Genomic DNA, 13,148 nt, shown 5'->3' on the forward strand with positions numbered 1-13,148 from the left:
CTACTTACCAGAATACTAAAGCTCTATTACCTTTTGTTTATAGTACAAAGAGGTCTTTCAGAAATTAAATTTCTCTAATTCTTTTAGAAAAGTAAACATATTTAGCCAGAAATATAGTGCATTCGTGACAGCTATGACATAACAATTGATGACAGGAAATGTCTTGAGTGTTATCAGTAGAGCTGCAGCAGTGGGTGAAAATGGTAACTATTATTATTTCTCCCACCAACAGCAAATTTCACACTGTGCTAAAGTTTCTTAATGCACAAAACACAGCACTGATCAAAATCCATCAGGTGTGTGGACCGAATGAGATTTCCATCTTTTCTTGCACCTCCCTGTTTTCATGTTAGCATTTTTGCAATAACATAGAGCTGGAGACTGTCATACACTGGTTCAATTCCCAGCTGACAGGCATCTACAGCACAGGAATGCGAACATTGATCCCACAAGACAAGTGCCCATTTATAGTGGTGTATCCATTGGCAATAAAGCTTTTAAACTTTTGATGCAAAGTTTTTAATAATGTGTTCTGATGAGCACAGCTAACTGTTCAGCTGTTGGTGATGGGGATTGTCTTAATAATAATCATTGCTGATGGATAATCCGTGGAATTTCTTGTAACAGTTAAGATGAATAAGATCTTTCATAATTTTTTGCAGTAATAAAGAGTCCATTGAAAACGTTGCACTGTTTAAATTCATTAACAAACATGAATGTAGTTGTTAAATGGCATAAAAATTTAAGTTTTATGTTTAATCTTTAAAACCATGTAAATGAAGCATTCTTCGTATTTCTGGAAATTAATTCATTCATCTGATCTGTTCAGATGCTTGAAAGCAGATGTGTACAAACTATTTGAAAGATTTTGTTGTGTATTCAGTTGAAAATTTAAACTAGAATTTTTTGCTGAAGTTAAGATCTAGCTGAAAAAACTGGAATAAACTTTTGAGTAGACATATTTATTTCCTTGTAATTTAATCAGTCGTGAAAGTCTGTGATGTATCGTAAGAGACTGAGACTGTGGGGTAAGTGTCTGGTCAGTCAGTAAAGTAGAAGTTGCTGAGTGCCATCAGAGTCTGTACTGAATATATCAGTAAAGTGCATTGCAGTGGGTGATTTTTATTATACTGTGTAATGTGTACTCCCACTCCATACATGGATTGAATATGGGGCGGGGGGGGGGGGGGGGCTAGGTGCAAGCCGTTGTGGCAGTTGTATTGTCATTGTTCAAAGGGGAGTGGTGTGGTGTTATATAGAGGAGTTGATGGGTATCCATAGAAATCACTATGAAAAAAATTGTCTAAATTTTCTAAGTATGTCTTCATGAGATATTGGAAACTTGGGGCCTTTCTGAAGGTGTTGAGTCGATAGGTTGAAAAATTTGAACTGGCTTTTTCCTGAAGTTCAAGTAAGACAGTTACATGGTGCCTCATTCTTCTTGAAAACTGCTCTTTTGTGATTTTAACAGTAAGCCTGCCCTCGATGCATTGTGCCTCGTTTAGCACCTGCTACTAGACTTGGATGATTTTTGTCTCATTTTGAAGCCAATTAAAGAAATAAATGATGAAACACACAGCTCTTCTTTGTATCTCCAATAATCATCTCACCTTTAGGGTTCCAGTCTAATGAATGGTCTAAGAATCAGTCAACATATGATTTTATCATGTACTTCCTCTGTGGTGGAATTACATTATCACAAGATTTTTTTCCCATAAAACTGCCAGATATTTGTCTTTCATAAAACTAGTTGTAAATTTTCATTTCACGTATTGCTCTGGATGCACACCTTAGATATTTTATGGAAGTTGTCAGTCTCCTGTGTTTGATTTGCAATTATATGATCAATAACAGTCTTTTAACATGATCTTAGGATATACTGAAAACTGCTGTCACCTCTTACAGCTTAAAGATATGAAGTCTTCAGTTGCAAAGCTTGTTAGATATTTCATAAACTCATATTTTGCTTTCAATAAAATTTTTCTGGGTTTGTGACCGCATTGTCAATGTATATAAAACTACCAACTTTTGGTCCCTGTTGCAAGGTACCTAGTTCAGGGTGTTTTGTTTACTGTCGGTAGTTTTATAAACATTGACAATGCAGTTACAAACACAGAAAAAATTTTTTTAATGTGACAGTGGCTGCGAAAGCCTATGTTCATACTTTGCTGATTGAATATCAGTGAGGAATAGTTCAGATGTAGTTTCAGAAAAAAGTTTGTTATGGAAAGTTAACAAAGTAATTTATTTAAGAAATATTGCATATTGCAGTTTCTTTGTAGAAACATATCTGGTTTGAATGGCCCAACATCTAAGATCATTCAGAATTCTGGCATAGCAATCTATTCTTTTCAAATTGTTGTTTTTTTTCCATCCTGGACTTTCTATTTTTTGAATTTCCAAGTTATGGTTTCTTGAAATGATAGTGGGACTTTACGGACACCCTGTATTTAGATTTATACTGTTTATGGCACAGTGTGCCTGGTGTGTGTTACCTACACTGATACAGACCTTGAGGTATCTCATTCGGATTTACAGAATTCAACATGAGAGATATTTACTGGTTTTGTTGGAGACAGTTTTCTGCAGGTCAGTACAAACTGCTAATTTAGCGTGCCTATTCTCAAATATTCGCTGTTAGAATCAGCAGGAGAGCTGCGTGTGTATTATGCATGGTGGTACTTGGTTCCTTCTATATCATTTATTTCTTTTAGGGTGCATGTAGTCTACCTTTCAATTATTTTGCTGAGGTTTGTGGTATTTTTATTTATATATGTTTTGTGTTTGTGTTTCTTTCTGCACTACTGCCCCTACGCTGCAACTTGAAATTTCAGATTTTTCGGCGCAGCCACGGGTAACGGACAATGAATCGGAACCGGAATATCCAGGTTAGTGTATCTCACATGTGCTTTTCCTATGCATGCAGACAGTACTATCTTTTTTACTACTACCTCCATCTAATTAATTTAGCTATATAATATCTGAGCTTGTCACTATTGTAAGTTCAATCTTTCATCTTAATTGTTGAAAAGATAATGTTTTTGGCCAAGTTGCTGTAAAATGATGTTGAATTGAGGAAAACCTTTCATTGCCATTACATAAAAGTTGCTATGAAGAAATCTGATTTATTTTGAGCACTCCAAATGACAGGAGCGAAATAAAAAATGAATCAAGCAAACGCTAGTCATATACAGTCGATGTTCCTAAGACGTATTGAATCTCACCCTTTATCTATGATAGTGATGTAGACTGAAGCAACAAATTAAAAGATGTACCAGCACCAGGATTTGAACCCGAGTCTCCTGCTTAGCAGGTGGATGCACTAGCCATTACACTACACTGGCAGTGCAGTTATTACAGCTGCACAGAATACCCTAGTATGCTCCCTCACCAATACAAATTCCAACTAGCGCCCCAGTTCATTGCTGTGCCCCTTCTAACTCGCATCAGTAGTAGTGCTGAGGCTCTCCAGTATTGAAGTAGCATCGTGGCAATGAGTGAAATGGAGTTAATCTTACCTGTACCTCAGGTGTAGATGATATATTAATCAAATACTGTGTGGGGTATGGCTAGTGCATCTGTCTAGTAGACCCGGCTGCAAATCCTGGTGCTGCTACAAATTTTAATTCACTCCTTCAACCTACATCATTATCCAAGCAAACATTGTTTAGCTATTAGGGGGCATTAATCAGCATTACTGCTCTTCGTGTTACTTTATTATGAAGTTTTTTAAATAGGACCTTATATCTTTTTAATTTGGTGGCCCACTTCTTCTCTTAAAGACTTCAAAAGTTCCATTCATGTAAGTGTGATGTAAACACAAAATTAAATTTGACTCTCCTGTGCTAGCACACAAGTGCAAGTATCCAGGGTAATGTAACTCATCTACTTGCTAGAGTTGACAGTAAACCATGGAAAAAAACTTCAACTCTCTGTTGAAGTGGTGGCGTACATTGTAATTACACTGTTTTTCAGCTGAAGAGAGTTCACTGAATGACTGATCTGCATTTTCCTTGTGTTTCCATTTGTTTACTGTCAACTCCAGTAAGTGGACAAGTTAACTGACCCCAGGAATTTTGTGTGTGTGTTAGTAGTATAGGACAGGTGAGGCATTCAGTTGTGTTTTACATTTTTAATATCATGTTTGCATACATGGGCTGTTCAAAAAGTAAGATGACATTTCAAATTGCACAGGCAGCATACATGCAATTATCGATACCCCCCCCCCTCTATCTCTCTATCTATCTATCTGTCTCTCCATCTATCTATCTATCTGTCTCTCCATCTATCTATCTGTCTCTCCATCTATCTATCTGTCTCTCCATCTATCTATCTGTCTCTCCATCTATCTATCTATCTATCTATCTATCTATCTATCTATCTCTCTCTCTCTTTCCCCCCCTCTCTCGCTCTCTTTCCCCCCCCCCTCTCTCTCTCTCTCTCTCTCTCTCTCTCTCTCTCTCTCTCTCTCTCTCTCTCTCTTCCCCCCCCCCTCTCTCTCTCTTCCCCCCCCCTCTCTCTCTCTCTTCCCCCCCCCCTCTCTCTCTCTCTCTCTCTCTCTCTCTCTCTCTCTCTCTCTCTCTCTCTCTCTCTGATACAGACAGAGAGAGCACTGCTGAGCAACATCACAGTTGTGGCATGCCATCAATGAAATCATTGATCACCTAGTCCAAATTGTACCTCTCTTCAATGGAGATTTTGCATAAGTTACCCAGAGTATGTAATCATCCTCAATGACCAAACACAGTTCATTTTAATTGATCCCACATGTTTGATTGGGTTCATGTCCAGGGAAAAGGCAGGCCACTCCATTATGGTGATCCTAACATGCTGAAGGAACATGTTCATGAGAACAGCATGGTGGGCATGGAAGTTACCATCCATCAAGGCAAAATTGTCAGAAAATGTTGGTTGCATGGGCCCACTATTGGTTACAGAATCTCATCCTTATACAGTAGAGCAGTAAGATTGCCCCCAAAAACCATGAGAGGCCCTGTGTAATGCTGCGCCGGAACATCACTCCACCACCACCACCACCACACCACCACCACCACCACCACCTTATTGCATGTGTGGGGCACAGTGTAATAATATTTCTATATTGCCAGATTGTCTAAAGACACATTTACTGTGATTATCAGGGTACAAACAAATCAGAGTTTGATCCATAAACAACATATGATGCCAATCCTGGGATGGCCATTCTGTAAGAAACACAACTGCACGACATAACAGAGTGATGTGGAACTTTTGTGAACATTTGTTGGTGATTATAGGTCACGCACCAGCAGATATCTCACAAAGTTATTGCCAGTGCAGTCCCAACTTGAAGACATACATTGTCCCTTAGCCTGGTTCTTCCTGCAAATAAAACAATAAATCCAGACAATAGCTGTAGTCTTTCTTGAGACATATACACTGTTCCTAGCTATAATACTTGCCTTGTTGGGTTAGCCGTACAACATAACGTTATAACTCTTTATGAGTAGATTACGACAGGGTTTTAAATTGGGACAATAATTATAGGAAATACTGAAAATCCGACTTTGGTGCTCCTGCAAATTGTTAGATAGGCCGCCTGCAGTTGGTAATTCAGTGACTGTTTTAGCCATTTATTAATATAGATACTACAGATGTTAAAAATAGTTCTTTTAGTTCAGCTTCTTTGTAGAGCCAACAGAAAGTGCAATACTAGAAATAGTTCATTCATGTATACAATATTTAGCAATCTAGTTAGTAAATATGTAGAATTTTAGTACTATGTTGGAATAAATGTGATCAAATCTCTCTCTTAATTGTGCATGGGCATTTGTTACAACCATTGTGGGATATTTGTTGTTCTCTCATTCTTATGTCATTTGGGATATGTTTTATACTTACGGTTGTGGGAGAACTCTTCACACTCTATACCTTAGTCAGATATCAACAGTTTTGCTGTGGATAACAATATCTGGAATCAATGGGGTTTGTGTCACTGTACACTTTCACTTATGTATCTGAGATGAAATATGAACACCACCACTTGTAAATCTCTTTAGTAACCAGATAACTTTATTTTTGTGCTGTGTTATCTTGGAAATTATATTTAAATTCATTGATAAAGTAGTGCCACTAACTTTTTGTCTTGTGATAGAATTTTCATGAAGCCAGAAGATAATTCTTCATTTTATGCCGGCCAAAAATACACTAACATCTAACTTGCCCATCAGTGAATCAAGTAAATGAAAAAAATTCAATTTTGTGATTGAGGGTGTGCGCATTTTAGCAAATACAGTTAATTTGTATTTCAAACTAATGCCATCACTATCACAGTAATGCAAAAACATTATTGATATATAGTGTTCAAACTTGCATGATGTGGCTAGGTATATGTGCCCAAAATGTTCTCATGCCTTAGCAAATAGATTTTCTGCCCTCCTCTTCTACCCACCTACAACCTATAATGCAATGACAGGTGTGTGTGACCAGATATATATTGTAATATTTTGACAAGGGTACGTCATTTAGACATGTCAGACTTCCGTGTCTTTCATGTTTGTGCCTGACAGTAATAGCTATAAAACCAAAGTTGTGATAGTGTGAAATGAATGAATATTAACCCCGTGACATTGTATTTAAATACCTTACTGATTCCTTTGAAATCATGTTTAGTAAATAGTAGCTAGTATTGTTGTTTTTAAATATCAGCTAGTATGATTGTTGGCTTTGGTAGATCTCATAACAGTTTTCAAAATTTAGAACAACACCACAATTTCTACAGTGCTGTGCACTTTAACTCCTTTTTCTATCCTGCAATAACTCGTCATTTGATGCTATTGGATTAAAACATACAGTCAAATGGCAGAAATTGCATCAAAACAGAAAAAATGCTACATGACTGTGGCCACCAATGATGGAAAAATCATGAATAGTTTCTGTTGGTATTTTTGTCCTGCCTCCCTCCATTAGGGGGCTCCCACCCACTCTTCCCCGTACCATTCATGAATAGTGTGGGGAAGAACCCACTGTTGACAAACCGTGGTGTGAGCTCTAATTTCTTTGATTGTCTTATCTTGGTCATTTCATGAGGCATACATGTAAGGATTACTATGTTACCTGATGCCTCCTACAATGTACACACTCAGAATTTCAACAGAAAACACCTCTGTGTCGCACACGCTGCCTCTCTTGTAGCATCTGTTACTAGAATTTCAAGAGCGTCTGTGTAGTGCCCTCACTCTTACTAAACAACACCGTGACAAAACATGTTGCTCTTTCTTAGCTCTTCTTTACCTTCTATTAATCCAGTGTGGTAAATAAGGATTTCAGACTACCTGAGCAGTATTCAAGAATTGTCTAACAAGTGTTTTGTAAGCCACTTCTTTCATGGATATATTCTTCCTATTAATCACAGCCTAGTGTCTGCTTTTTGTGCTATTTGTTTTGCGTGGTCATTCCAGTTTGGGTTGTGTCGGACAATTATTTCCAGTATTTGATGGTTATTACTATTATTACTGTTTTCAGTGACTTCTCAGGAACAGAAGATCAAAAAGTAATGGATCGTTTTTGCATAATGTGTTACATTTAGCCCGCATCTTGTGGTCGTGCGGTAGCGTTCTCGCTTCCCACACCCGGGTTCCCGGGTTCGATTCCCGGCGGGTTCAGGGATTTTCTCTGCCTCGTGATGGCTGGGTGTTGTGTGCTGTCCTTAGGTTAGTTAGGTTTAAGTAGTTCTAAGTTCTAGGGGACTGATGACCATAGATGTTAAGTCCCATAGTGCTCAGAGCCATTTGAACCATTTGTTACATTTATTTATCTACAAGGTCAGCTGTCTGTCTGTCATCTGCTGGTCCTGCATTTTGCTACTTGTACAGTGTTCAACCTTCTTATATGCAACAGCATCATCTGTGAGCAGCCTCAAGGAGCTTTTGACATCATCCACTAGATTGTTTATCTACATTGTATGGCCTTATAATATGCCGTTGTGGTACTCCAAAAATTATCTTTACATTTTCGATTTTGTGCTATTAAGAACAGTGTACTTTGTTCCATCTGCTAGGAAGCCCTGAATCTACTCAGAAAATCTTGTTTGTAACTTCGTAAGTTCATATTTTATGCACTAAATGATAGTGTGCAACTTTGTCGAATGCCTTCTGAAGTCGAGGATCGCAGCATCAACCTGTGTGCCATTGTCTGTGGTGCTCATAATTCCATGGATGAAAAGAACAAGCTGGGGTTTACAAGATCTCTGCTTATGGGGTCCCTATTGATTTTCATAGCAGAGAATTTTGTTCTCCAAAGACATCATAATGGATCATGAAACGTGTTAGATACTTCTTTAACAGGTTGATGCCAGTGATCTAGGCCTATAATTACGTGCATCTTCCCAACAACCATTTTTGAAAATGTTAATGACCAGATTTATATTTTCTCCCATTTGCTGTGCTCCATTGCTTCAGTCGTCTAAAATAAATTGCTGTTAGAAATGGAGCAAGTCTCACAGGCATCTCATCTGGTCTGAAGTCTGAGTGAGTTTTGAACCACTGAAAACACTTCTATTGAACATAATTGTTGCATATGCTAATAACAGCCAAGTGAATCGGACATAGATGTTGCTACCTAGATAGGGGGCAGCACATGGAAGTTTGGCTACAGCAGCACTTTCTGGATGCAGAGCTGATCATTGCTTCATACATTGCCTAATGCATCTATATGGGCTGGGATTACCCAAGCAGCCTGCTTCATCCTCTGCTGAATATTTCTTAAGTCTCCTTCTGTTGCTCTAAGATTTGTCTCTGTCAAGACACACATTATTGTAAAAGTAAAAATTAGTTTCTGACGTTGAAGCTTCTCTGTCAGTTAATAGATATTACAAATCCCGAGATATGGTTTTTTTTTTTTTTCTACAATAGTTACTGATCTGATTTTAGTAACCAATTCCAAAGGGCACTGTCACTTTCTTTGGGTTTGGAAGAACTATCAGTTTTAAGTCTTGTTGAAACATAAGACTAGCTTTCCATCTGCTGGTGTAAATGGCTTAAAACTGTTGCTTTCTTTTTCCAGCACACATGCCAGGCAGCAACTAGAACAGAATATTTTTCCAGACAGCCCATTGCCAACTTGGAATGTAGTTTCCAATAGACTCATAAATTCATGCACATAATCCATAAACTGTGTTTTGTTAGCCCCAAGTTGTAAGATAGAGATCATACACCATGTCATTTGGTGGGGACATTTGCCATGTTTCCCTTTTTATAGATGTTGGAACTTACCTTTGTGGATGGCAGTCAGTGGACAGTCTGTTCGTGCCAAAAATCATGATGAAAATTTGTTGATCACTGGTTCTCAAGGGTTCTTCAGGCTGGATCATCAAGGCCTCATGTAAAAGTTCTGTTAGCAATGTAAGTTTAGTGCAAAAGTGTTGTGAAGAGCAACTTTCTTGGTTTGGATTATTTAACCCATACATGATGTTTTTAAAATTACTTTGTAAAGCAATCCCTTAAAGGAATATTAAAGTACAAATATATGTTGCTGTACTGCAATTTCAGTAGAATGCTAGAGGAGGCACCGAAAATGATTGTGACATTATTTGGAGCTTTTCTGAACAAAATAATTTTGAGTATTAGGCCTCATTATTATTGACACTAAAACAATTAAATTACTGAAATTTTGATTAACTTTGCAGTGGTCTTCTTCAGTGTGCTTAGTGTTGGATACTGGTGAATGTCTTCCCCTATATACTGTCTGTTTCAGTTATTAGTGGCTACTGATGTCATATCTCTGGGGTGTCATTGGACAATTTGAAAGCTGGTTGCTATTAAGGGGAATAGTGTATGGTAGGCTGTTGCCCATGGTGCTCTGGTAGGAGGTTTGTATGTAACTCCCAAAGCAACATTTCATGTAAGTGGATGTAACAACAGAGACATACAAATAGTTATGAGGTGCAGTGATACAGAAACTCTTCCTTTTGCTCACTTATATTATGCAAGAGTCATCAGCGACCATGTAGGCAATGTTCTGTCGTGGAGGAATTAAACCCATATTGCATTGTGGTGTTCAGATCTGAAATCTATTGAGGCCCATGAAGGATTCTAGAGACACTCTTCACGCTGCAGGCATCTACGAACTTGAAAGTGAATGCAGTGAATTTGTTTTGTGAAATTGGGAGACCCATTAGCATTCACATTTCATAGCTTGAATGTTACATACGACTGGGGCAGGGGAACAGATCAGCTGTAGCTGGACACCACCAGGAAGGTGGCCATCATGTCAGTTTAAAGAACCTCGCGTGCATGCTTGGCAGCCATAGACGTAGCAGCATAAAATGAGGTGAGGTTATCAAAATAATTAAATGCTCTAACAGCATGAACAGAGAGGATGGCTACAACTTACCTACAGCCTGCCTGCCAATGATTCCAGCAGAAGCAGACAAGATGTGTTCGCCAGCCAGCAGCACCACTTGACCCTGGCTTAAAAGCATAAACAGTGGCTACTAGATAACGGCTGTCTCTCTTCACTGAAGGAAAATACGAGGGTGGTTTGAAACATTCTCTGAATGGAATAGAAAAAATTACTTAAATCACTGAAACTTTTTTAGTTTTCAATGTAATCTCCTTGTAGATTAGTGCACTTGGTCCAACGATGTTCCAGTGCCTTGATCCCATCTCCATGATTTACTTCCATGCCTGCAAAATAGTTGTCAACTCCAGCTATCAGTTCTTAGTTTGGAGTGAATCTTCGTCCACGAAGAAAAATTTTTAGTTTTGGGAAGAGATGGAAGTCTGACAGAGCCATACGAGGTGAATAAGGCGAGTGTGGCAACAATTCATACCATAGTTCGCGTAATTTTGCCATGGCGACGGCACATGTGTGCAGGCACGCATAAGGAGCCGTGGCACCCATCTTACAGATAATTTTTTCATTTCTAATTCTTCAGATAAAATGTGATATGCCCTTTTAGATGACATCTGGCAAGCGGGAGCAATTTCACGCACTTTCAATCGGCGATCCTCCACGTCCATTTTGTGTACTTTCGCAATGATTTCTGGAGTAGTGACACCTCTTGGCCGACCTCTGCGCGGATCATTGTCTGAGCTCTCCCAACCAAATTTAAATTCATTTGTCCACTTGGCAACAGTGGAATATGAAGGAGCAGAGTCCCCAAGTATATTCTGGAAATCGGCATGAATGTCCTTTGCTACTATACCTTTCTTTACGAAGTACTTAATCACAGCTCGAATCTTGACACTCCCACCCCCACCCCTCCATCCTCACTATGCAGGAACAACAACAGAGCCACATCTCTTCCAAGACGCCACAGCTCTCTTCCAAGAGCAATGACATGCATGTGTTTACAGTTAACAGTCCATGAATATCACGTGAACAACTCATTGCGCTAGCGCTGATATCTCTTGGTGATGCCGAGGACTTTTCAAACCACCCTCGTACTTCCACTGGGTACCAGTTGCTGATTTCCTGTTGCCATGCCTCAACCATTCCCCCCCCCCCCCCCCCATAATCTTCAAATTGTCCAGTGATGTCCCAGCTATGTGACATCAGTAGCCAGCAGATAACTGAACTAGACAGCATGGAGGGGAAGACATTCACCAGTATCCAGCAGTTAACTGCCTTGAAGAGAACTGCTGCAAACTCAGTTGAAACATCAGCAGTGGTGATGTAATTTAATACTCAAAATTATTTTATGCAAAATGACAGTGGCCATTTAACCCTATGAACATGTATTCTTTGGAAGAAGAATGGTAAAAAATTCCCTTGAAAACGATTCAGGACCTTCATTTATCCATTCTGATATGTCTGGAAGCTGTTTTAAATGATAAATTTACTTACACTGTATTAGATGTGGTAACGTAGTGTGTTTTTGGTGTTTCCATATTTGTGTCCAGATCCTATGATGTAATTATACGTAATTTATTTGGTTAGTGATTCCAACGACCTTGCTTTCCCTGAAAAATCTTCACAACATTGAAAAATCCTGCAGTATGCAATGAACCAAACGTACTATGAAAACACAGAGTAATACAACAGCCCATAGAAGAAATACATACACAGTTACATTTTTGCCATTGCGGTAGGAACAGCTCAGCAAAGCACCACAGTGTCGCACTTCCATTGCATTCGGTGAACTCGTACACCAGGTGCCTATTGTCAAACTATTCCTCAGCAACCCTACCTGTAGTACTGCTGTGTGTCACTGTTAATGTACAACTAACACTACAGGAAAAACAAACCCAAAAGAGAACCGTCCAGTGTTGATGTTAAACATCCCTTTCTCTCAACACATACTGATCGTACAGAAATAAATGAGGTATTGGTAGGAAGGTCTTTTAACTGGCTTCTGACATTATGTACCAATGTTGCACCAAAGCTTACTATATGTGGAAGATTGTAACATAAGGGACTTTTTAACTACCACAGGCAAAAGGGCATCATGGATGACCAGCATTATACCTATATTTTATGTAGCTAACTCACTAATCACGAAAAGGAAACCCCCCTTTGTCTTATTACAAGTACCAAGGACTCATTAACTGGATAATTTGTATACAGCATTGTTGTAGATAATAACTGTAGCCACTGCGGTAGTCCACCATCTCTTCCTGTTGTACAAACTGACTTTTCTAAACTAATATACATTCTGAAATGACAAACATGTTTGTCATTGTCACCTCGAATTGCGATTTACCTAGTGCCGCTATGGTCTAAAGTGCTTACATAGAGTATGAAGTGCAATTAAAATCTCAGAATACAGTTAGAGAGCCCTTAGTTACATGCCAGGTATTAAGCGAACACTATGTTCTAATCTATACATTCGCATTTATATAAACCTTTGTATTTTATATTCGTATTTTATATTCGTATTTCTCATTAAACTTCTCTTCTGCCTCAGGAAACATAAATATTAAGATTGAAAGTTAGAAAGTATAAGCATTTGATGACAGTCGTATAACGTCATGAGCAGTAAATTACACTTATTTACTTTTTTTTTTTTTATTTATTTTATATTTTTTGCTCATTAATTATTGAACCCGGGAAGACTACTGTAATACCACAGATAAACTTAAATATCATCTGATCCAAGCATACCTTTTCAGTTGACAAGGAGACAATTGCCTATCAAGATTGAATATGCTATCACTATAAACAAGTCA

General features: G+C 38.5%; 1 protein-coding gene across 6 annotated transcripts in view; it reads left to right on the forward strand.

Moving 5' to 3' along the window:
* LOC126210526 (pyruvate carboxylase, mitochondrial) overlaps positions 1–13,148 on the forward strand; it is a 408,145-nt gene that overhangs the window by 356,810 nt on the left and 38,187 nt on the right. For 4 of the 6 annotated variants that reach the window (XM_049939771.1, XM_049939774.1, XM_049939773.1 and 1 more), the window contains one exon: positions 2,835–2,888. The exons of the other annotated variants lie outside the window; for them this stretch is intronic. In XM_049939771.1, the coding sequence (XP_049795728.1) occupies positions 2,835–2,888 (54 nt within the window). The remainder of the gene's footprint in view (positions 1–2,834; positions 2,889–13,148) is intronic. 6 annotated transcript variants of the gene reach the window in all.

The sequence above is a fragment of the Schistocerca nitens genome, chromosome 10 (assembly GCF_023898315.1).
Source record: "Schistocerca nitens isolate TAMUIC-IGC-003100 chromosome 10, iqSchNite1.1, whole genome shotgun sequence".
Lineage (NCBI taxonomy): Eukaryota > Metazoa > Arthropoda > Insecta > Orthoptera > Acrididae > Schistocerca > Schistocerca nitens.